This window comes from Stegodyphus dumicola, chromosome 9 (genome assembly GCF_044657685.1).
Source record: "Stegodyphus dumicola isolate Sdum_Otavi_A_Nest chromosome 9, ASM4465768v1".
Taxonomy (NCBI): domain Eukaryota; kingdom Metazoa; phylum Arthropoda; class Arachnida; order Araneae; family Eresidae; genus Stegodyphus; species Stegodyphus dumicola.
In genome coordinates, this window is record NC_140776.1 from 140,631,912 (window position 1) to 140,659,524 (window position 27,613).

The 27,613-nt window shown below is 33.7% G+C and overlaps 1 protein-coding gene across 4 annotated transcripts in view; it reads left to right on the forward strand.

The window, feature by feature from the left end:
* LOC118204727 (long-chain-fatty-acid--CoA ligase 1-like) overlaps positions 1-27,613 on the forward strand; it is a 132,621-nt gene that overhangs the window by 59,634 nt on the left and 45,374 nt on the right. For all 4 annotated transcript variants that reach the window (XM_035377025.2, XM_085824161.1, XM_035377024.2 and 1 more), the window contains 3 exons: positions 1,811-1,933; positions 3,946-4,023; positions 8,899-9,033. In XM_035377025.2, coding sequence (XP_035232916.1) covers positions 1,811-1,933; positions 3,946-4,023; positions 8,899-9,033 — 336 coding nt within the window. The remainder of the gene's footprint in view (positions 1-1,810; positions 1,934-3,945; positions 4,024-8,898; positions 9,034-27,613) is intronic.

Consider the following 27,613-nt stretch of genomic DNA (forward strand, 5'->3'; position numbering starts at 1 on the left):
AAGAAAGGAAAACATGGGATGTTTTTACCCCCCCCCCCAAATAAGTTGAATTCATGCCAATCTTAATATTAAATATGCAGTTGTTTTCATATTTTTGTTAAGTATTACTCAACATGTCTGACTACTTAATGAACTCATATTTCGGAACATTTTATTTATTAGTTCAAAGGGGTAATTTGCCCTGAAGGACTATTAATTTCGTTTTGGCATTTTGCGTTAGTTCACTATATATGTCGGTTCACTTTTCAAATTGTTGCCACCAAACATTATCGCCCTGTGTTATACTTAAAGAAATTAAATAATGAAGAATCTTCATAAATATATGTATGTTTCTCGCACTGGGATAAAAAAACGGTACCGAGAGCCATCCAATTTTGAATGAAGTAATTCTACTGCGAATATTCGTCATCTGAAAGCCCAAATTTGAAATTTGGAATTTGTTTTATTATGGACTTCATATTTTGTAAAATTTTAACGAATTTTTCATTAACAAACTCAAGGATTTCAAAGCGAGTTATGGCAACGTTGTACAGTAAAAACATTTTTATTTCCAGTACGTGAGACTGTGTATCCGAAATTCTAAAGATATGCTCAATTTAAAATTATTTTGGGATATTGCTCTTGAACTGAATTTTATAGTTTAAGTGCGAAGAACATGATATTTAGTAAATAAAGGTAACACACAAAACGTTAAAGAAACGCCCCTTTGGGCGTAGTGTAAAATCTGAAATCTTTCAGTGTTTATTTATTTATTTATTTTACCAATTATGTTTTGAACGACTTTTTCAGAAACAGCGGATTTTCAGAAAGTTCATCAATAGTATAAATGAAAGAAAAATACCGTTTCTCCAGTATTTAGAAATTATTATTTTCAAATAAAATTGACGAACGCAAGTGTCCAAAAACCAAATGTGAGCCACTGCATACTCGTATTTCAAATAGAGGTAAACATTCACACTGATTGGGAAAAAATAAAGAAATGGTAAAGTTAAACAAAAGTGAAATCTTATTTGATTGATAATGATAAAATGAATGTTTAATTGAATTATTTCGAAATATTTCAACACATTGATAAATTCAAATTTCAGTTTTGTCACAATTTTAGAGATTGTTTTAAATCAGTATTTACTGAAAAGAAAATACAAAGCCTTTGTTTTATTACATTTAAAAAAGATCCATTACACAACTAATAAATTAACTAATAATTAATAATTGTTTAACTAATAATTAAGAAGCTATGAAATAGAACAAATAAATTACTGCTATGGAGAACGAATTACTTTATTGCTATCCTATGCGAGAAAATTATAAACACGCATACTTCACAATTTAAAAATTACTTGTCTTGTAAAAGAGCATAAATTTTGCAGATGAAACAGTTTGGAATGCTTTTTAAAATAATAAATGCTTTCGCTATTAATCTAAGAGCACAAACTTTACATAAATGCAGGCTAAAAACTTCAGATTATAGCCTGACATATCGGACAGCTTACGGTTGTTGTTCTAAAACGTTTAAAAATATTTAAAAAAAATTTAAAATATAATAATCTTGGGATTGAGAAGAAACTGAAGTTTATTTATACGTAATTCATTATATGAAAATAAACAATAGAAGAGTTTTGTTCCAAGGGTTTAAAAATAGTTTGTGTTTGAATCTGAGAATGTGTGTTCTAGATTCTGTCATACTTTACAGAAGATGTTTTAGTTTTCTTTTAATTTTTTCAACTTTTGAGAATTTTTAATGCACATTTCAGCTATTTTTTGAGAGACTGTTAATTTACTAATTAAATACACATGTTATGATTTTCAGCCTCCTGATCCCTCTGATTTGGCAACAGTCTGTTACACGAGCGGAACAACTGGTGATCCCAAAGGAGTTATGCTAACACATGCCAATTTTGTTTTGACAAGCTCAGCTATTATGAAACATATGGTAAGTGAGAACTAATGACTTTTCCGATATAGAGAAACTTGCATGTTTGTACTAGTATATGTGGTTATTTACAGATACCTTGAAGGGCGTAACATTTAATTTTGATTTAATTTACAAATTAGACAAAGCACTTAGATTTATTCCATTATTTTGAAATCAATGCAGACTTTTGAAAGATATGACAAGCAATCTTACTTGAAAGATGATGATACAAAAGTAATTAATTCAGCAGAAATATCTTTTCAGACACAGCTGTTTCAGTTTGTTTCAAGCTATTTCCGACGATTATGGTTTTCTCATTTAAAAGTCGCTTTCAGAAGTTCCAGTAAGTACGCTATGATTTGATTTAGCTGGCCGGGAGTGTTTGATTGAATTCCTAATAAATACAACTTTAGTGCTGTATTAGAAATAAAAGACTAATTTCTTTTACAATATGTTAAATTAATATTATTTCTTTAAAGTTATACTATCTCAGTTATAGGCGACTTCGTGTCCCCATGGATAGTTAATAGTTAAAACTGCTCCGTTTGGTTTGCTTAAAAGTAAATATAAATGTGATTCCTAATTCAATGCTCTCATTGCCTTGCAAAGTATTAAAATGACATTTTATGTCAAAAATAAGTAACTAAAGAAAGACCTAAATCAAATCTCAAATTTGTATATAAAAATACAGTTGTTTATCGTTTAAGTGGATGCAAGGTTGTTTTAAGTATCATTAGGTGTGACAAAGTATGGCAAAATATTCTATGCCTTTGTAAATGTCGTTTTACAGGGCATTGGCTTGTATTTATGTCAGACATAACTAAAACTGGAAAGCCTCATGCAAACAGCTCATTTTCGACAATGTCGACATGAATGTTGTTATTGTTGTCTGATGCTGACTTGTCTGACCTATACTCAGCCCAAGTCCATGAAATTCCTCGTGGCAAGGAACGCAAGTTTACGTCTTTCGTTGGCGACAACCTAGAGCACCATACAACTAACAAACTAACAGTGTAACCTGGCTCAGTTGCCCCCCCCCCCAATTTTGATGGAGAGCACTCCGCGGGAACGGATCCGAGATCTTCCACATCTTTCCCCTACCAGCAACTTCTCGAGAGGAGTTTTGGCTCGCCGCATATTTAGAGTGCTGCCATGCCGCACGGACACTATACATTTACAAACATCCACACCCTCTCTGGGAATCGAAGCCGACTCCTTTGGTATGGCAGTCAGGGTCAATAACCATTATACCCGTTGGGAGGCGACAGGCAAGTAATTTTACTTGAATTACCAGCAGTTGTGTCTTTAGCTACCCGATCAGTGGAGGGTTAAGAGAGTCTGATACAAATTTATTTTACAAAATGGGAATCATAAGCTAAAAGATTATGTTTTTATAAGACTGGAGTACTGAAAGCAAAACGACAGTCTTACTGTAAATAAAGAGAGCACGACAGTAACGAGAGCAAATTGCCCGGTGCATTCGGTGCATTTGACAGCACGCCAGCTCTCATTAGCTACCATACATGCTCTTTCAGCCATAGAAACACGAATATCGTTAAAACGTGTCCTACGAAAGTTAAAAAACTATCGAATCAGCACTTAAGTAAACCTCCTCAAACCCTTCAAAATTCTGGCGTCTTCAGCAACTGCCTAGTTATCATATGTTTCGATAGTCGATCGTGATTGTCTGTAATATATGATACTCGCATATTGCCATGTAGAGCGATGCCAGCGATTTTTAGCCGCTCAAATTCAACTATGTCTTCGAAAAGGGATACTTTGTATTGCATTCTTAACTATTGGAAGCCATGTTCTTCCAAATCCTTCGAATGCTTAGTATTTTAATGAGCATCAACCGGTATTTAAATTCGATTACTCTTTAAGCAGAATTCTGTCTCTTATATTAAGGTCTATAGTTTACCTTAGACCTAGAGATCTTATACCTATAGACCTTATACTATATTATAGGTCTATATTTTGAAAACGGATGTCATTTACTTAAACAGAAAATTTCTTTTTGATTACTGCAGGGGGACAAGGCTCCTGCCGAAACTGATGTAATGATTTCTTACTTGCCACTTGCGCATGTCTTTGAGCGGATATCCCAGGTAAGTCGTTTAGATTCTTGATGTAAAAGGTTTCATTGTGAAATAATACTAAATATAAGAATACTGAAATCCAAAATCTTTATAAAAATTGAAAATGTTGAAAAGCAGAACCCAAGAAAAGGTTTTACGCTGAAAGATTCTTAATTTCCAGTAGAAATAATTAATAAATATTAAAGACATTCAGTAAATATATTACGAATACTCGAATCTTTGTGATATGTCTCAAATTTTATTAAATACATAATTATTGTAAATACGTAATTATTGCAAACATAGTAGGGTTTTAAAATTTCTATAACAGTTGCATCAGGTAAAAATAAAAAGAATATTAAAAATATTTTGTTTTGTACAAGTAAATACATCAAAGAAGAAACTATGAGATTAATTATTCAGTACAGACGTAACTGCACACTTTAAAGCAATACTGTGCACAGAAAACATTAAAAATGCACATTTAATTTTTGAATACGGAGCTTATTCTGTTTGACTATGCTAAGCAAAACTGGTATATTCACCAAGATGAAAAATATTAGAGGAAGGACAACCCTAAATTGTCTGGAATTTGAAGTCAAATCTTAAAAAATTCTCGAATATTTTGAATCTTTGATAGAAGAAGAATAAACAGAAGAGAGGAAACAAGAGAAACTTTTACTTAACATTAAAGATTTATAATTTAAAAAAAAAAAAGATAATTCAAATCTGCATTTAAGTAAAAACAAGCTTAAGAAGATAGTTTCGTAGTTTTTAAAACACACCTATATTTAATAAGAAAATATAACTAAAATTATTAAAGGAAATACATAATTAAAACTTGAAATTTACTAATTTTTTGCAATATGATTTCATCAAAAAACGTAGCAATAACTCACATTTTATAAATTGCTTCAGAAGTTTTTAAAGCAAAGCAAGTGAAAAGGGGCTAACAATATTTAAAGCGTTAACATAGATAAACACTAAAAATTACAAGTTTAAATTTTCTCCAGAAACTTAAATATCAAATACAAAAATAAGGCATTCAGGGCTATAACGAGATGATGCTGGTGATCCAAGTTCGATGGAATGGAAACAATCTCGTTCCTTCCCTTTCTTTTCTTGATAATCATCGCTTTTAATGAGTACGATTAAAACTAATATTCGGAAGTTGAACTGGAACATTTAAGAGGTTTTAAATTTAGGATTCGACACTTACGAATAGTGAAGAAAGTGTGCGAAAACTCGAACCTCGAATATTTCGTAAGATTTGTGGGATTCGAATGCAACATTCGTAAGATATACTCGAAGCAAAGCCTTACATTAGATAACCAACAGGAAGGCATCTGTTAGTTTTGAAGCAAATGGGGATTGTGTATGTAAAGCCGAAATCAGATGTAACAGTTATCTGTAACAGCGCGTTGAAAGAAATATTTCGGGGAATCTCAGCTTTCGGATCGAATATATGATTGGTTGAAATAAATCGTTATATTAGTCTTAAAAGTTATCCGTGACAAAGCATCGGAAGAAAAATTTCAGGGAATCTTCGCTTTTAGGAGAACTAGTGGTTTGACTTATGCAAAAAGCAGTTCCTTGAAGAAACCCTGCTCAACACACAGCTGAAAATGAAATAATTTTTCGTGTCGTTATGAAAATGCCTCGCGTACATGACAGGACATCTGTTCCAGTGAAACAATTTTGGCTAGGAACCCTCCAGTGTGGGAGAAAGAGAAGCTCTTTTCTTGTAAAAGTTCCTGTTAGGGTTACTCGTAATTATATGTGATAATGCCTTTGTGCGGGAACTAGATCTTTTGGGAAAACGACCGCGAGACTCGAGTGCAAGCGAAACATTTTTGCCTCAATCTCAAAATGTCATCATGTGGTTTAACCAGGACATCGGTTATAATGAAAGTGTTTCAGCTGAGAACTCTCCAATGCTAAGAGAAGGGAAAGCTTTTTTCTTGGAAAAATTTCTTCTAACTTCACGCGTCATTAAATGTGATAACTTCTTTAGAATTAAATGTGATAACCTCTTTAGAATTTAGAGTCATTGCGATAAGTTCTATAGTTAGTAAAGTGGGCTGTCATATAATAGCATCCAGCTACAGTATCGATGTTTGCGAATATTTTCCCCATCTCTTGCTGGTGTATTATTGGTCCTCTCTTGTAGTGCAGCTAGCTATGCTCTCGATCCTGAAAATGAGTGGTTAAAGACGGATGAATTTGGCCGCCCCCCTAATACTTAATTAATATATGCGCGGGCGTTGGATGAGGAATTTAGGAACAGCATGTCAGTAAAAAGCTCTCTCTATAAACTATGTGCGTATTCTTTAACGGCTGTAATTTGTTTCAAGTAATTAAAATTTTGTTCTTGCAATTATAGGAAAACGGGAGAAAATACTGTTTTCAAACAAAGTTAACTTACATTTATATCAAACTTACGCAATCAACGAAAACAGATAAAAACCAAAGACATGGACTATAAATTTCTAGAACATTCTTTTAGCTGTATTATACTTAAATGAAAGTAAATAACTGGAACTGTTGTGTATTAATTTACAGTGCATAGTGAATGCATTAATTTAGAGTGCATAGTGGATTTAGAATGTTAGTATCTCTGAACTAATTATTAATATCTTGTTATTTAAATGCTTTTTTCATTTGAATGCAGTAAAGCTCTTAATGAGCTAGCGAAAAGAATTGTGTAGTTAAAAAGCGGGTGATGTTCCTTCTCATGAGAATAGTCTTTCTCATGAGGCTTGGAGTCATAGATCGGAAGACACCTATGCTCGCGGCCCCTTTACTTCCAATCTGAACCTGTGTTTCTCCTCGTTGGAGGAGAGAAAATTTCGGCTTTCTTATGAAATGAAAACTTTATGTTTTGTTTATCATTACAGGTGTTGCCTTTGACAGAAATACGGTTCAAAATATTCCCTGAAGTTTGGCGTAAGAACAGGGTATGTCACTTTTAAAAGGGAGTTAGACATTTCTTGGAAATTTGGAGTCAAATTATTGTTCTTTTTCTCGTTGGTTGGAGAGAGTTCAAGATAGGTAATTGAGCCAATAGTGAATTTAGAGGCGGCCCTTATTTCCAAAATACCGAGGTTTTAGAAGTTGCACGAGAGTCAGGAGAATTTTCCACCGTAAAGAAATGTTAAAAAAGACAACGGGAGGTAAATTACAGCCTCCTCCCGTGACTTGCGATCTACACGGACCGGACCAGTTGCATTGCGGGTTCTCTTCGTGATACTTATCGGCGATTATGCAAAAATTGGGCTCGGGCCCGAACAAGCTGCTCCTCAGGGAATTTGTTTTATTCGTCACTGGTTTTTGTTGAAAAATAATTCATGATGCGTCTTCAGATTTCAGATAAAAATTAATAAGTGGTTGATTTGCATCTCCCGTTGTCTATTGCTTACAGTTGTCCTCATTGGGAGGATCTAACCATCAATCTGTGGCTTGCGGTGCTGTTTGCAAGTTCATTGCCATTCCCTCATCTGTAGTTTAGTGACTGAAGTTATAAAGTTTCGGTCATTCATCAGGAAACTGGACTTCCTAATGCGCCGTATTAGGAGGAGGTAGATTTTGCGAAAACAGATTGCTTTACGGCATTCAAATGAAAAAAAATGAGTTTAAATAAGAATTAGTCCACAAATATTAATATTCTAATTTCAATATGCACTCCAAATTAATATATTCACTATGCACAGTAAATTAATACACAATACATTCCTTGCACTATATTCAATTGAAACTAACACCGTACGAAGCGTACATACCGCATTTACAGCGCGGAATAAATAAATCGTAAGTATTAAAATATGTTTTGTTTAGCTCCATTTTACATGCGTGTCATATAAACTATCTTAACGGAATGATAACGTAAAAGCGGATACATCATCTGTTACCGAAATATCTGGCAGCTATTACTTAGAAATATAAAGTATTTTAGTAAATCATACAGTCTTGAATAGAATTCTTTCATCTTTTACTCATCTTATAAAACTTTCTTTGAATTTTTGCTAAAATACCCAATATTTTGTCCTACATTAATGAATTTCTGTATTTTAATTAAATATTTTTGAATACTAATAAATGTAATAAACAAGATTAAAAATGAGCGTTAAAGCATAAGATTTTTTCATATTTATTTAAATTATACTTGACCGCACGTAAGTACACTTGCAAAATAATTACTTTTTTAAAATGCAGAACAATGTTTGAGAATATAATAAAGCAAAATTATTTATAATGCAATACACTTTTATCTTTTTTTAATGATATTAAAATCGAATCTTTATTTTTTGATACCCAATTACCTTCAAAATATTAATAAAATACTATACAGTTCTAGTCCAAATTATTTGAAGTAAAATGGGGTTACTATTATACAAATATTATGAAGATTTCTTGAAAATATATTGAAATATCCTATGCGGACACAAACATGAACACAAAAAGATAAATAAATAAATAAAAAATATTTTTAAGCGAAAGGAGTTTCAAGTTTACCTCACTCTAAAACCAATTATCATTATGACTTTACTACATAAACTCCCCTTATTTGCCATTTTTAAATAGAGTTACATATCAAGAGAAACACTGTGCATATTTACAGGTATAGTCTCTTTTAGTAGAAAGTGAAAGATGTCACACGTCTCTTTAATTATCAGCTTATATTTATATAAGTAATATTTAAACTTTAATCGTGAGAAATTATTTAGTCTGTGATTTTTTACATTTTTAACTGCTACAAACTATAACACATATTTTTGCTTTCAAAATCGATTTTGTTGAAGGTTTAAAGTCGTGAGAACCGATATTTTGAAATTTTGTGCTTTCAGTACTATCCATATGTATTAATACAGCAATTCATACTAATTTTCAATTTATTTCTTATTCTAGGTTACAGCGTTCATGGCAGGAGGGAGAATTGGCTTCTATAGAGGGGACATTAAACTTCTGAGCGAAGATATCAAAACCTTGAAACCGACATACATGCCTGCAGTTCCCCGCGTGCTAAATAGAATATATGACAAAGTGAGATTTTATGTATTATTTTAATAAACGTATTTAAATTTAAATCTGATATTTAATAATCTTCATTGATTAAAAGTTCTGGTAAAAATGAGAAAGAATACATCTAGCTAATATGTATATATATATATATATATATATATATTTCCTAAACAGTATTGATTAATTGATTATATTATCTCCTAAGTTTAATTAAAGTAGAATTATTTTAAAAGTGTGAATCCATACTGGTAAGTTATATTTTGAAAGATGTTTTGAAGTAATTTGAAAGCAAAATGTTAATAATGTTTTAACGGGGACTGGAGTTAAATCATCATGAAGAATAAAATTTCAATTGTAAAAGGAAAAATTAAAAACATGTAATCATTGTCATTGATCGGAAATTAGTTGACTTTTCAATGGGAACAAACCAACTCCCGTTCAATGAACAATAATTGATAAAAATACGTAAATACGAAAGTGTTTCGTCCTTACTCGAGTTATAAGTTAAAGCCAAACCGGCAATTCTAGTCAGGCCAAATATTTCCGCGAATAGAAGGAATTATGAACCAATGCTGATACTCAAAGAACTTATTCTTATGAAGCATTTTAGTCAATTTAATTTGGAGTAAAAATCAATTACTGTAGAGAAATCCTAATTAACTCGAGTAACCGTCCCCGACACTTTCATGTTTATGCATTTGAGTACTATATTATTTGTAGAAATTAAACATTGGAAATTGTCATTATGAAATCGAATTCAAAGTAAAGTTGAAATAAACATAGAAGATTACAAAATAAGATAAATAATGCAAACTTTGTAAAAACAAATCAAAGACAATATAAAAATAATATAAAAATAATATAGAAAATAATGTAAATAAGATCAGTGAATGTACATGAAGATATAAAGGCCAGAAAAGGTATTAAGTAACTTACATTCTTTCTAGTGGGGGAGTTGGCAAAGTGTTCTCTTCGTGTCTGACTCACAAGTGTAGGGTGTCCGAAAATTCTTAGCGGCAGTGGGGGCTTTGAATAATATCAGTCGGTTAGACTTGGGTGAAGTAATTTATGGTAGTAGGTGGGACTTGGAATTCTTGAGGGATGTATTATGTGGAGTTCTTATCTGAGTGAGACTGTCTGTTAAGATTTTTTTTGAAAATACTAGTGAATGGAAATTAATTAATTTCTGGCTAATTGTTGTGTCGCAATGATTAAGAATTTAAGAAAGGAAAAAGGAATTTTCACTGTCCAAGAGCTAATAGATGTAAATATATATATATATATATTATATGTATGTATATATATATATATATACATATATATATAGGAAATAGAAACAAACTTAGAAATAATAAACAGCAGAAATTTCGATGGCGTAGAAATGTTGATCCATAATAAATAAGAAACTGGTAGCCGAAGTACATCAAATCTTCATTTTATTTTAAGTAAACATGTTGCGGCCGCAAACAACTTAACACATTATTTGTGCGTGTTAGAAGAGGTTTACATTTCTGGTAACTTAATTGGGCTCCGGATTTTTGGTAAATTAATTGGGCAGCAGGAAGAAACGGACGGTACTGCAGCTAAGCCGAAAAGTAGCGAGCGTGTTATGGCCAGGGTGAAATCTTAATTCAGACTGAGTTTTGGTTCTCAATGGATTTTGATTGGATAGTTAATTACTGCTGTAAAATTATAATTGGCTCTACGAGTTTTTGTTCCATTTACGTCATCAGAATTATGTAAGAGCCATATGACGTGAATTAATCTCGAAATGATGCAGTGCAAATGGAGAATACCATTTTTAGAATGCAGAGGGGAAATAAATTTACGTTGGTAATTTAAATTTTATTTTTTACATATTCTATTAGATTTACATATTCTATTTTACATATTCTATTATTCTTACGTATCTCCCCCTTCAAGGAGAAAAAGGCTTAAAAGGCGTAGCGACAAAGAAGCCTTTTTAAGAGAAAAGTATTATAGTAGCAGTAGCAAATGAATGTGAATCATAAAATTTTGATGAATATAATTAATTAAATAACTGTAAAGTATAATTTTTGAACAGCAATTTAAAAAAACAAATATAGTTTTTAGAGTCCTATTATATGTTTTAGCATTTCAGTCCAAAAGACATCTTATTTTAGAGTTCACATGATCATAATTCAGAAAAAATATTCGTCATCACAGAGTATCACAAAAACTTCTACATAACCATAACTTATTCTAATTAACTGAAACATATAAAAATATATGACACTGATTTTCATATTAATTAATTATATTTAACATCACAAACACAGTGTAATAATAAATAGATATCACGGTATCAAATGTAATGATAAATAGATTTAAGTGTAATAAATATGATTACTTAGGCACCAAAAGTAGTAATTTTGCCAAATGTAATAAATGTGTCAAAGGTAATAATTTAGAGTGTTTGATTTTAAGGATTAACAAATGTAAAATCAAATGAATTACTTACTTAGTAGATTGCGTTGTGGAAGCAATAACCCATAATACTTGCAAAATGTGCAGATAGAAATGTGTGATCTTGAAAGGAAATATGAAATTAAAGTGACTTATCCCAAAGGATACCAATCAGTTATCACAAAATCAATTAATTTTTATTCTTTCTTTAAGATTTTCACTACTGAAATAAGCATTCATATAAGTGATTTTCACTACTGAAATAAGCATTCATATAAGTAAAAAATTATCAGCCAGAAGACAAATGTAGGTCTTAAACAAAATCAGGATCGGAAAATCTAGCACGTGTGAGGCGCATTACCAAAATAACATTGCACCAAAATAACGTCAGATTGAAGTTAATCTTCTTCCATCAATGTGAAACAAAGTCTCGGTGAAAAAGAAACAGTCAAAATTTAACGGCAGTAATTAAGCGTACTTAATTAACCATAGTATTTTATGCTTATTCATTTTTAAATCAGGAAAAGATGAAATACGTGCGAACGAAGACTTTTCGAAAGGTTGAACAAAAATTATTTTTCCCAGCTAAATATATGGAAACTGGAGTAATTATCTTCTTGAATTTTCTCACTAAAAAGATTTTCCATATATTAGCAGAAAGTATCGAAGGAAGCAGCAACGACAAGCAGGAAAATTGGCACATCGCATTGGCCAGAGTGAAGACAGCCAGAGACCGTCCTACACCTCCGAACCCCAGCAGCAGACGAAGGAGAAACCGGTTATTGCAATCAATTTCGCCTTATCATTCGGCGGTCGCAGTTAGCACACCTGACGCTGAATAATGTTGAGGCTTGCCTGCACACACTGGAGGAATAATACTGCAAAAATTATGGTTTCACTCTAGTTATCGTTTGATTTTCAATTCCTTATTTTACCGAATTGGAAGGCCCCGCAGTACTTCTAAACAAACATTTCCATCAGTGCGGCTATCCACTTGAGCTAACCAGTGTGTCTGTTCTGGAAATATGTAAGACAAAAAATATGTGAAATCCAAATTATAATTTAAACTAACGGTAACCACTTACTTCTTCCTCTCTATTCTAAAAATTCTGATAACTCGTCCGGAATGCGTCACTTCTAGATCAATCCATCTTGCATGGCCTTCACAACGCTAATGACGTAGTTATTTTGGAACCTAAACTCTGAGAACTGAAACCTTTCTAACTTAAACCTTTATCTTCACAGACTGCCATATTGGGTAGATGCGCACTTAGCCTGCAGCTTTGTTACCGCTTGGACGCTTTTTCATTTCGCTGTGCTTTGTCGTGCTAACTACGCCGTTATTTAAAATGTAATTTCTATATAAAATTATGGTGTGCGTTTTGAGCTTATGTTCATGTGTAATGAAAAATATCGTTTCGTTAATTAGTTCTGTCTAGCAATAAAGATTATGCTCAGTTCGGCTATGTCTGTTTACAAGGCTTTCCTTCGAGTGCAATCTTCCTAATTATGCAGCAGTCTCTCCAGGTTATAACGCTGACAAGCATCATCAAGCCGTTGCAGCTTACTTCAAATTTTTATGACATATATATTTAAGAATGCTATGCAAAACCTTGATTGATAAATTACTTAATGTTTTTATGGTCTTAACCGTTTAATATTAACAAATTTTGGTGCTCAGGAAATGTTAACATGATACACCATAGATATTCACGTAATATCCACACTTTAAGCTGTAAGGTATTTCTCCCGCTTTCCTAGCGTGCCTTCGTGGTGTAGTGGTTCATCACACTGGGCCGGTATTCCAGAGGTCCGTGGTTCGATTCCCAGCAAAGGCGTTTGCTATTTTTCATCTTTCCTGCTTCCAAAAATATGCCTAATGTCTCTACAGGGGCGCCCGAACTAAAAGGGTTGTGGATGATGATTCTCCACACCCAGGATTTGGCGACTAGGTCCCCTAAAACCCTAGTCGCCCTTTAGAAAGGGGAGTATGTAAGGTATTTCTCTAGCTTTCCTTCGTGGTGTAGTGGTTCTGCACACTGGGCCGGTATTCCAGAAGTCCGTGGTTCGATTCCCGGCGAAGGCGTTTGCTATTTTTATTTTCCTGCTTCCAAAAATAATACCTAATGTCTCTGCAAAGCTTCAAAAAAGAATATAAAGAAAAATGTATCGAACTATGTATTTTTCTCACGAGAAGTTTTCCTTTTCAGTTTTCTGTAATTAGCTGTATGAAGAACGATTTTTTTGCTGATATAGATAGATAGATATAGATATGTAAGATATAAAATATGGACATTTATTAACAAAGTGAAAATATACCTTTAAATTTCTAATTCTCAATCAAAGCATAACTCCTTCAAGGCATGTGCATTTTTTCTGCAGTTATCGCGTTTCTGTATACGTTTGCCCAATCGCTGTTGAGGATTAAAATAAATACTTTCCGAGCTTATAAATACTGCTGTAATAATTACGCATATCCTTTTCGCCACATCTCCTTCATGCTGGCAACGTGTCGCTTAGCCTGTGCTAGCTGTTTACCATTCATCAAGATTTAATTACGTGTCTAATTTTTATTTATTTATTTATTTAATTTTTTTTTACAAATGGCGGACACTTGCCTATAACGACATGGGTCACTACTAAGGCCAGAAGCGGTGACCATTTTATTGTGGAGGACCCTAATAGGTGGCCACCTTTGCTTCCTATGAAGGGACAGACAATTTTACATCCCGGGCCCTTTGCTATCGCAATCAGTCTCCAATAACAACTATACCGTCTGAGCGGCTTACGTGTCTGAAATTCTGGACCCCGTTTAGCAACTACCGATTAAGAAGATAAGAAATTCATCATTTAAAAATAAATCATGTTTCACTACCAAGCTGTAGTGCTTCTTCCAAAATTCCATCCAGTCATCCACTACACAGCAGTCTGCAGGCATACAACGTTCAAATTTTAAATTACATCCAAAGGTGCGTGTTTCTTTAATATGTCGTGTGTTACTTTTATTTATTAAATATTATGTTCTTCGCACTTACACCATAAAATTCAGTTCAAGAGCAATATCGCAAATACTTTTAAATTGAGCATATCTTTAGAATTTCCGATACACAAACTCACGAACTGGAGATAAAAATGCTTTTTTCTGTACAACGCTGCCATTGCTCGCTTTGAAATCCGTGAGTTTGTTAATCAAAAATTCGTTAAAGTTTTACAAAATAGGAAATCGATAATAAACAAATTCCAAATTTCAAATTTGGACTTTCAGATGCCCATAGTCACAGTAGGATTACGTCATTCAAAATCGGATGGCTCTAGGTACCGTTGTTTTATCACAATGCGAGAAACATGCATACATTCATGCAGATTCTTCATTATTTAAATTCTTTAATATAATACAGGGCGATAATATTTGGTAGCAACAATTTGAAAAGTGAAACAACGCTTATCGTGAATCGACAAAGTGCCAAAACGAAATTAATAGTCCTTTTAGGCAAATTACCCCTTTGGACTAATAATGTAATTAAAAGTAATTCTTAAAGCATTGCTGCTGATGTGCATGCTTCTTGCTCATTGTAAGGAACACAAATTGAAGCTACATACGTGACTAAATGTATATGTACATCGAAATTTTCAATTTGTTATGATGAGCTTTTAGTTACTGGTAATCTCATCTATCTGTGCAGAATTCATTAAGCTTTTAAGAGCAGGAAAACGAAAACTCATTGATTCCTTAGCGGGGATTCTAATTCCAGATGTCCCGATTGCTAGCCTTTTGTATTATAAAGTACAACACGAAAGTATGTAGAAATGAAGAAGAAAATCTCCTATATTCTTCCCTTACTTAAACTGTGACAGGATCCAGGTGGTGAAATAGTAGACGAAGTCTAGTCTTTCTAGAAAGTTTCCTTGCCCCATGGGGAGGATCCAGGTGGGGACGAAAAATCCTCCACCGCATTTTTAGACGGGCACCACTGTAGAATCTATTATATATTTTATAGCCGGGAAGCGTGAGAAATTAGCGATAACATCACTGAGATTCGAACTTCGAAGATTCCGACTACTAGTTGGACGTGCTTTCATAAAGAAGACACGCGACTAGAAATTAGAAAATTCATTATAGTCTCCTCCATTTAAACTGCGACAGGTAGGAATAGAATCCGGTCACCAAATTCAGGTGGTAATGAATTATCTTCGACCATAGTTTACAAAGGCGCCACTGTACAACGATTATGTATTTATAGAAGTAAGAAAGAAGAATTTGCAACGTTCTCGATGGAATTTCAGCTTCGAATTTCCGGACTTCTAGCCAGATGTACTACCAATTATTGCACGAATGAATGCAGGGAGGAAAGAGAAAATTTTTCATATGTATTTTAAAATACATGTTTATACTCTAAAAATTATCATGGCTATTTCTTGAAAGAGCAAACTAACGAAAGTAGGAAGTGACTGATCCGTGTAGTGTTCTCACCTGGAAACTCACATGAAAATCTTTGGATAAAAAACGCAGACATTATACAAATTTATACAAAATAAGCTCTTTAAATACTTTATTTTGGCCTTTGACACAAGGACGCTGCAGACACACAATCTGCTTTAGAGAAACACAGCTAATAAAAATGCAGATTTCTGAGAAGAACATTATCATCTGCAGCGGGAATTCCTTTTGTATGATAGTGTTGCATTATCCAGCTTGATACAATTTACGTATGGCAAAACACATTAAAAATATCTTATAATTTTTCTCGAAATTTTAAACGTATATGAATTATCACTACCTATTCTTTACGTGAATCCAACTTATTAGTTAGATTCACCTCAAGAATGGTAGAAGAAGATGAAATTATTAGTGCGTAGGACAGGTGTTATCGTTACGTGTTTAGCAGCTTGACTCCACCGGGATGACTTTTCCTGAATACATGAAATAGATAAGCGTCATACAATCGTCATAGAATATTAGCTTACTTACCCTAAAGAATCTCCAAAATAGGTAAAATTAGCAGTTATCAAAGCGTGGTTTGGTTGTCTACGCTCAATTAACACAGATATTTGAAGTTTATGTGCATTTAAACCCATTCTTTCTTGTGTAACACTGAATACAGCATGCTGATTCGACAATAGAACGATCAAGAGCCTATATCGGCAACTTGACAGTACTAAACCGTATTTGTGATGCTGATGCCACATCGACCAATCATATTTTCTTAGTTGATATAAAAGGTTATAGCTTAAGTACATGGGAAAATAGAATGTTAGATGTCTTAAGGGCCCTGACTATATGGTGAGATAAATACGCACGGCAAAATGGTTGCTCGACTTCACAAAAGAAATTTTCTGTGTCTTAAAATTTTCCTCTAGAATGAACCATTCATTACATATGAGAGTACAGGAGTCGGTTCTAAGCGCATTTTGAAAGGAACGTGAACAGAATTATCAAAAGTTTGAAGGGGAGTTTACTTCCAAATATCGTGATGAAAAGTACTGAATGTTTCAAGAAATTTTAACTTCTTTTCACAAGACCGATAATGTAAATAACTAAAAGGAACTATAGCATGTATTAATTTCTTCAGAAGACGGACTACAAATTACGCTTTTCTTTTGTTTGGCCATATATTAAAGCATACATAAAAATGTTGTAAATAATGGTATCATAATTTTGGGCACAATTCAGATTGTGCATTTGAAAATGATTCGTAAAAACTTGCACTTGGAGAACAAAATAAGAAATAAGAAACGGTTTAAAATTAAATATATATATATATATTTAAAACCTTTAAAGATTAACGAACTGATTCGAAAGTTAAAAACCTAAAATGTACCTGAAGGTTCTGTTATATATAAAAGAATTTTGATGATAATTTCACTTGTCGATCGGAAGACCTTAATCTCTTAATAGCTGCTTCGATCTCCAAGTGCAGATGTTGGATAACTTGCTGCTCGGTATTTGCATAGTCTTTCTCCTTTCCTTCTGTACATAGAGTTCCGATATACAAGCGAAGGCTTCAGGCAGCAAAGAAATTAAGGTACGCTCCGCAATCCAGTATCAGTACAGCAAGCTCCAGACACGATTCAGAGGACTTGGGCATGAGGTCGAATACTATTCCGAAGTCTGTATAAGACATACAGAACACTAACCTGCACAGTCATTATGGACCTGAAATAAGGATTATTTGAATTGCTTACCCTGATCTTTCCGAACAAAAATTGAAAAGTTAATGACCCCATCAAGATTTGCGCGTTATTTTATAATTATACGATATTTATCGAAATTGTGAAAGAAATTTGTTACCCATTGCACAGAAATAAAGTAAACATAATATTTACAATATTTACATTTATTATTATTAGCATAATTTTCATTTTTTTTATTTACCATTTGACATACTTCTGTTTCTGAACAGGCCATTATCAAAAGTTTAAATAGGAATTTGTTATTTATTTGTTATCCATAGATGGATTAGATTCTGAAGTATTCTTTACAAAAGATGACACTCCGTAATGGTTCATATAGCATTATCATCAATCTTATCCCAAGAGAAAGTAGAATAGAGATAAATGTAGCAAAACATTCAGGTAACGCCCATGTTCAATTAGAACTTATGCATTAATCTGTTAATGTTACGGTACATTTCACTCTGTTTCTGGAAATGTTATACAAATTACGTCTTATACAAATTACGTCTAGGGCTAATGATCATTCAACCCTTTTACCATGCATTCTTATTTTCAACACAGAATTTAATTTTAATACCGTTAAGGTGTTTTCGTATTAATACCAATTCTTGTGTTTCTTGTTACACTTCTTTTACCTTTTCATCCGCTTTTTGCTGCCTAATGGCTTTTAGGTCTCTGTAGGGTCAGTCTCATCTTGTTAACTGGTTTTATTTATAATAATTATTTTTTATCAAAACTTCACTTGCATGAGTTCTCAAAATTGGTTTTAAGGGTCAGAGTACATATCCTCTCTTTTGTAATTTTTTTTTGTATCTAGGCATCAAGTGCTGTCTCCCATTGCAGTTAATTCGGCCTAAGAAATTGTAGCATTGTCATTTTCAATGTTGTTCCTAGACATTTTATTTGCCTCTTACATTTTAGAGAAGTTTCACTTGTTAAATGTGGTAATTCACCATCTTTTGTAAGAGCAATTAAGGAACATCAGCAAACTTAATATAACTTATTTCTCCCCCTTTTGTTAAATTTATATTAAAGCATCATAGTTCTTTTGTAAAACCTGTCTTTCTGTGGCGGATGAAAATGCTAGAAAGTTAACCCTATACAGGCTTGAATACTCACATTTATTGGCATATTTAAAACTTAAAGCCAAATTTGAAATAAGTTCCAAACAAAATTCCCAAAGTACTCTCCCAGAAACTATTCCATCGGATATTTTAGAAAGTGCCATAAAAATTAAATGTGTTTCTTATCCGATTTATTCAACTTATTTCATGTAATAATTAGTACGTCTACAGATTTGTTTGAGTCACCTCGCATATAAGAACCCTCATTAAGTAACAACTCCTATTTTTTCGAATTATTTGATGAGGTTGAAGAACCAGTGCATCCAGAGTGAAGTATCCTTTATTTATTTTGTAACAGTATTAAATCAATTGAAAGGTGAAGTTTGGATATTGGAATACTAAGAATCAAAGTTCATTTGTTAGTCAGCTATCAGGAAATTACTTATGATCAAGCTTTAATACTGAACTGCAAAATTTTCAACATATTATTACCCAGTTTGATATAAAGTCCTTCTTAACCAACAGCAAAGAAACCCCGCTGACTCTGCCTAAGAGGTTTTTTAGAGTAACTGAATATTATATTTCTAGAACTTTCTTTTCTTTTATTCTTTTCTGTTTTGTGCAGCCATCCGTAAAAATTGCGGCACGCGAAAACCGTTAGTCGTGTTTATCGACTTGTTGGCCACAATCAAATAAATAAATAAATAGAAACTAGTACAGATTATTTAAAATTAAAGCATACACACCAAATTTTATATTTCAGAAAATCAAAATTAAACAACATTATAAAATTACCATAAATATATATATAACACACTAACGCATGTAATTTACGAATTTTAGTATAATCACATATACACTGCTTGCTAAAGGAAATGCCACACCATGAAAGATTGTATAAAATGTGATGACAATTATACGCAGACAGAGCATGCATATATGAATAGGTGATGATATTTACAGAAAGATAAATTTATAGTTCTGACATATACAGGGATTCAATAATATGTATGACCATCTCTCGCGGAGATGCAAATTGCAATCCCACGAGGTACGGATTCAATTAGCGTGCAAATTGTGTCCTGAGGAATAAAAGTACATCTGCTCTGAACCCTCCTCCAAGGTTCATCCTCCGATAACAGCTGGGCAGAGCAGACAAACGACAAACAATCACGTCCCAGATTTGCTCGAGCGACGAAAGATCAAGTGGCATCACAGGCCAAGGAAACAATGATACATGCTGCAGGGCTTGTCGGCTAACGAATGCCATGCGCGGTGTCGTGTTGCTTTCCTTGAAAATGCCATTTTGCAACCCTGAAGGTAAGACAGCACAATTGGTTGACAGCACCTCACATGTGTCCCTACGTCATAAGAGGAAACCTTCTATCATGACTGAAGGCACCCCAAACCATTATGCCACGTTACGAGCGGTGTGGCCTTTAACAATAGTAGTGGTGGGCTCTATCTCCTCGACGCATCCAGACCAATGAGAGATCATCAGACAAACAAAACCGAGACTTGTCGCTGAGTACCACATTACGCAAATCAAATGTCTAAGTGGTTCGTTAACGACACTATCGCAGCCCTTGGTTCGATGTTTCATCGTTAATGACAGTCTTGCTTTCAGCGGAAATTGTTCTGCCAGCTATTGGAGCACGCAAAGCTCTCGCGCATTCCTCAAAATATCTATAGTAGTCAATTGTGTGGCCCACCGTTTCTGTTCGTATGCATCGATTTGTGAAATCTATAGTACGTCTAGACGAACCTGGTCATTAGACTCTATTTACATTTCCTCCATCGATCCATCTAAACCATATTCTATGTACAGTGGATACATCTACCTACGTTTCAGCAACGTTCTATGTACAGTAGATACATCTAACTACGTTTCAGAAACGTTCTATGTACAGTAGATACATCTACCTACGTTCAGCACGACGGTAAGACCAACCAGCCGTACATAAGCCTAAGATTTGAACCCTCTTAAAATTGTCAGTTTGCCAAACTTTCTACATTGCTGTCACCCAGGTACATCTTGATTCCCACTTGTCTTTTGGAAAGTTGAACATCTCAAAATTCTGGATTCTCTAAGCAACAGAGAGTAGCAACTGTCGGTTAACCGCCGTTTCCTTACATTATATCTGGCACCAAAATCACATAAAAAAACATGCATTTTATGTCATCTGCATGCCTGCATCCACTATATATTCCTCAAAATTTGTATATTTACACGACCAAATCTTCATGGTTTTGCATTTTTTATGTCGGATAGTGTATAGCTTACTTAAAAGATTGTCACCGGAGTTCTGAAAATTCGCCTTGTTTACAGTAAATAGCATAACGTCATGCAAAACTTGTTCGAAAAATCTTATATATCTATAAATACAGACCTACATATCTAGATATATCTATATTGATATATCTATGTATATCTATAAATCTATCTATCTATCTATCTATCTCTCTATATATGCACATGTATATCTATCGCTATATATATAGCTATATCTAAGTCTGCTATACAGCTATATCCATATTTATACACCTATATATCCGTATCTATACTATCTGTATCTATATCTATATTTGTATATCTATATATCTACTATGCCACTGTGGCCTTGATGGAAATGATAAGGCAGATTTTGTGGCAAAGAAAGAGGTCAGTATTCGCCAAATAACTGACGACAAGATTCTTTTTTACACGGCCAAAGGAGTAATCAAACATTACTACAGAGAAGCTTTTTCAAAAGATGTTACCGAAAAGAACAGCCATAAAGTATGGATTAACAGGATTTTTGACGTTCCTTTATGACCTAAAAAGAAATCTGTTGCTTTCTTTCGTCTTGTTACTGACCATGATTTCCTTTTAAAACATCTGCATCGAATGACCACTATCCCAACCCCAATTTGCAAACTGTACAACAGTTATGAGGAAATGAATACTTCATATCTGAGTCGTCTCCCTGCACATAATGCTGGATCACCTTGGGAGAGATATTGAGAGGCAAGACACAAAACAGATATATAAATTATACTGTAGACTCTTTTTTTTTTAGTTTGCTGTTTTCATTCATCTTTACTTATTCTGTTTACAGTTTTCTTTATAATCTGAAATTAGAAATAAATAAAAATCTGTATATATGTAAGATATAAAAACTACTTGGCGACCTCAAAATAAACGATTCTAGATTTGGCGCTCTTCCCCTAAATTCATCTCTTCTCCCAAACTCGAGATCTTTCTATGTTATATAACGCTATTGGAAAAGGGCAACTAAAACTAATATTAACCAATCATAGCTTTTCTAGACCCTAATGAAATTCTTTCAATAATTGGCAAGAGTAGGGATCATTATCACCTGCTGCAAGCCAATATACCGACCAATCATTCAAAGCACCAAAGCACTGCGTCATTTCTCTTCTTCCCTTCCCTAACTGCTACTCTGCCAACATCGAGTCGCTTTGCGTTTACTTAACTGCCTTCCTCATTTCTTGTTAAATCCAATGTATAGAGAAATTTATCATATTTAATTATGATTGAATACGTGTCTGCCTAAGTAACTGGATATGTCTGAAAATAGAGACTGATTTGTAGAAATTCAGTTTTGTTGCTTCATTTGTATGCCTTATTCACAACCATGACGGATATCGAAAGCGTTCAAAATCATATATATATATATATATATATATATATATATGATGATTTTCAAAATCATGTCATTCAACGTTATCACACATATCAGTATCTATGCAACTATATCTACACTGGTGTGCAAAAATTAAGGACGAGACGGTTTTTTCAATATAACTTTGTACAAGAGCTTTCCAAATCAACACATTTAATACCGTAAGATCCCCAATACGTAAGGACATGAGTAATGTAAGCAACACTTACTAAAAGAGAAATCAGAGGGATAAAAAGAAGCTTTATTGAAAAAGCAGCATGGAGCGCGATGCGACTGAAGGCCGAAACATCCATGTGATGGGTGTCCAGCAAGAAACATCCGGTCTTTAATGGGGGATATGATCTCCCCTGACTGCTAGGCAGGTTTCACAGCGTCTGCCCATGCTGAGAATGAGGGTGTCAATGAGTTGTTGAGGCACTGCTGCCCATTCGTCTTGCAGCGCCAATCAAAGCTCCGGAATCGTTACTGGTGGTAAGGTACGAGCTGCCAAGCATCTGCCTAGAAAATCCCATACATGCTCGATGGGATTGAGATCCGGAGATCGTGCCGGCCAATCCATACGTTCAATATCCTCACTCTCTAAGAGCTGTTCGGCAGCTACTGTGCGATGACATGGTGCATTGTCGTCCATGAAAAGGAACTGCGGACCCATAGCGCCTCTAAAAAGACGCACATATGGAAGAAGAATCTCGTTACAATAACGGGTCCCGTTATTGTAACGAGAACACCGCCACCTCCATACCTGTCCCTTTCAATGATGTTCGAGGAATGATTGCGGCTTCTCCGCTCTCTCCCGATGAGTATGCGATGAGAATCGCTACTCACACTGAATCTGCTCTCATCTGTAAAGAGTACTCGTCCCCATTCATTGTCTCTCCAATTCCGGTGTTCCCGGCATCACAGAGAACGCCTTCTCCGATGGGCAGGCGTTAGAGGTACACACCGTACAGGGCGTCGTGCAAACAGACCACCACCGTGCAGTCTTCTGGCCACGGTAAAACGCGATATCGGTCGTCCAGTCGCCTGTGTCGTGTGTCTAGCGATTTCTCCCGCTGTCTGCCGCCTGTTTCTTCTGGCCTGTAAGGCAATATACCGGTCATCTGCGGGTGTGGTTCCTCGTGGACGACCACTACTAAACCCCCGGATAGTTGTTCCTGTAGTTTGAAATTGTCTCCAAACTCGTGAAACGATGCTGTGAGCAATTCCGAACTCTGCAGCCACACTTGTCTCACTGCGGCCTTCCTCCAACTTCCCAATGATTCGACCTCGGGTAAAAGCATCCAGATGTCGTCTAACAGATTGATTATTCTCCATTTCTTGCTCAGGCAGCAACTCGGTGTGATTTTAACTGCTATACGGCCTGCAATCTTTTTGCCAGAAACACTGATCTTACACCGACAATATGCTTTATACTACTCAGACACTCCCCCATTACGTCTACCTGCATATCTGCGAATGTGCTACCGTACATCACCTTACTTAATCTCCTGATTGGTCTTTCTGTCCGCTCTGCCTCTTCGTTCAGCTGATATACTAATTTTTCGACTTCTGTCTTTCTTCGACCTTAATTTTTGCACACCAGTGTATATTTATATATCTATATATCTATAACTATGCATATTATCCCATAGAGTTAAATTTCGGATTTAAATGTAGACCTTCAAGTGCGCCGTTCTTTTGATAGCACCGATTAATTGGGTACCGGTTCCGAGAGATTTTAATATAACTAAGTAACAGAAATATGTTTTTTAAGCAAGAGGATCCTGTTTTCATTAACGGATGAATATTCAATGCCAATGCAGTTGGATTTCTGAAATAAAACTGCAGCAGAAATGAAAAATTTTCGGAAAGTATTTCAAGTTTAAATAATTGCTTTTTTAAGCAATTCAGTTTTTTAACGAAATTTGATTCTTACGTTAAACATAATCTCTAGAGCAAACAGCAAAACATTCTCAAGAAGATTACTAAAAGCTTAAAAAAGAACTTACATTAATTAGAAAAAAAAAGTTGAAATTATTTCGCTGAATTACATTTACATACATTTTTGGCCTCGGAGCTTTTACTCTGCAAATCAAACAGCTAATTTTCTTTCTTGCATTATTTGTTTGATTAAAATAAGTTATTTTTTGTAACTGCCTTTATGTAGTTTGCCCTAATAAAAAAAGAGTATTTGCTTGGAAAACCTTTGATTAAATTAGAAACCTTTCTCTCCAAAATCCGTACATTTGTTTTACATTAAAAAATGTAGTTTTATGTACCTCTTTTCGGTTTCCCAGAAGAAAAAAATATTCTTAAAAGAAGTTTTTGAAGAATTCTTTTCTGTCGTTTTAATCTGGTTCTATAGATTAAAAAGATATTCAGTGTTTGTGTATGAAAAGAAAAAGTTTAGGAAAAGCTAAGAAAAAGTTCGCCACTTGTGAATATAGAACAAAGAATTTAAGAACTTTTTAAATGGTTTTCAAATTAAGATATCTTCTTGATACTAATGTGCCTAATTTCGGGAATTAACTTGCTGCCTTTTATGACGGCAGTGTATAACTCAAGGAAATTTAGTGATTATTTGTAACAAATATTGTTGAAAAGAATAGCCTCAAATAAAACAATTTTGAATGACAATAGCTACATTGCAGTGCTACAAATTTAAACCTAATTTACACTAACATTACAGGAGAACGCTGCATACGGGTTGATATGTCTGAGTCATGGCAGTAGCAAAGTATGTCATATCTGAGTCATTATTATTATTTGCAAATAATTCTGCTACTATGATTGTTAGCAGTACAAACTGAACAATTTATGGAAACTGGTTTTTAAAATACTTTTGAACAGTCAAAGACCAAGTTATTATCTGTTTCAATTCCCATCGCAGGCACGAATATTAGATTTGCTGCGCCAGAAGTAATGCTAGTAGGGAACGCACGATGCCCAGAAAAATATTGAATGGCTGATGAGCAGCTGCTTCGTGACGTTGTTACCAACTTTTGAAAAAAATCAAAAATGTCTTGCGACCCGTGGTGGTTGTGAGACATATTTCTTGCCATCTTCTGAGCCTGTGCTCCCAACCGGTCTGCTTAAGATCTGAATTCAGAAAGAAAGATGACATATTTTCATCATGAATGCTGTTTCCTGCCTGCTTCTTCAGCATGTTAACCAGTTCATTTCCAGGAATTCTCTTGTGGAATCAAGCATAGAACAGGACGTTAGAAAAAAAAGAGTTTTCAACATTAAGAGGCGACTCACACATACAAATGGACGTCTACTAAGTGCATCCGATATGGCATGGAGGTTAGACGTCGACTCACATTTAATCCTGGTATATGACGCTTTTTCAAAGCCGACTGTAACACACAGAGCTGTTAGTTCCATATGGCAAATGGAATTGCTTAAATCAAGCTTGCATATACGATGTTGCTCTGCAGAAGGCTAAAGCCTCTGCTAGTATAATTTTTCTTCTTTGATCCGTCCTCATAAATGAATTTCGCAACAGAACTGCGGGGGATCTATATACATGTTTTGCTTTATTGCTCCATTGCTGAAGCGTAATGGGGGGATGCATTACAGCCTTGCCTTTTTCATGGTTTGTATGTACACTGCTCAAAAAAAAAAAAAAAAATGGGACAGTGCTATATCTCCCGTTCTACTGGGCCGATTGACAAAATTCAAACTACGTTTTTCATGTCTCAAAAGCGCGACTTAGGATATATATTAGATTTATATATAGTACTATTCTAACATAGGTATTTTGACACAAAATCGGACTTTTTCTGAAATAACATACCAATTTTTTTACATATTTCGATTCTACGACTCAAATTATGCCAGAATACCAAGTTTTGTAAAAATCGTACGAATAGTTTTTAAAATATTGGCTCTCAAAATTTTAGCTCCTCAATGTTAATTGAATTTGGCAAATATTTATTAATATCTCTTTTTGTATTAAACCTTTTTGATTTTTTCTCTCACATTTCGAAATTTTGATTCATTCCAAATAAAATTTACCCATTTTTTGCGTTTTATTTTTTAAATTTCTATTTTTAAATAATTTCTATAGATTTTTCGAAAAAAGTTTTGAATTATAACCTATAAAATTTTTACCATCATCTTAAAGTAGGTGTATTTTTAAACACATCTGCAAAAAATTAGACTTTTTTATTCAAAATTTTCTAAGATATACACGAATTTACATAATTTCGCGTTTTGAAATTTGGCACATTTTTTTTGAGCGATAATAACGCCAAATGTGGTCTATGGATTTTTGTTGCACTGAATTGCCACAGCTATTTTTAACCTTAAACTTCAAGTAAAATTTTACGGAGAATTAATTATATGACATTTTTTCCCTCAATGATGCGTAATAAATATTTATTAATACTATATGAAAGGCTATTTTTTTTTAAAATTATAGATGATATTATTCAAATTTTTAACTATTTTTTTTTAATTTCTCTCGTATCTTTTCTTTTTTTAAAAAAATTAAGAGTAAGTTTTTGAAAGAGTAAATTTTTACCTTCGCCGTTTTATCGTCTGCTACTTTACTTCGTTTAAATCGAATTGTCTAAAACTGAGAGTTTTCGTTTGATATTTATTTGAATTTTATGACATTAACTGCATAATTTATTTCTAAACAAACTGTTGCTTTTAAAGTGGCTGAAAGAGCGGCTGATACTATTATCCATATTTTTAAAGCACAATATATTTTTATAGAAACATAACATTTAGAATAATCATTTTTTATAAAAGTCAAATTATGATATAAACATACAACCCTCTAGAGACTGAATTAATGAAAGTTCAATGGTTATGTAGAAATGATCTGCAGCTACTTAATGGCTGGATAAGTCAGCAGATTCTGTGGACAAGTAAGAATAATTATACAAACGACACCAACATTCTGGATTCAATAAACAACGAGGATACGATGTTTACTAAATGAATTTAAGAAGTTTTAAAACATAAAAAATCAACTCATTTTTTTTCCTAAAATGTATTTTTGTGCGTAGCGTATTTTCATTATATCCTTAAAATTCTAATTTAGAATGTAATTGTCAAGAACTGAATCCTAATCATCAGTAATATAATAAGTAATTATTACGGTTATTAATAAATCCTTCTTATAAAGTAATTGCAAATATTTCAAAAAACTTTCTGTCTGAATGCAAACATTTTTCTATGCAAATATTTTTAATTTTATATTAATCAAGATTGCACACCATATTACTTATTTCCACTTCAATTCTTACCGTCAGTTCT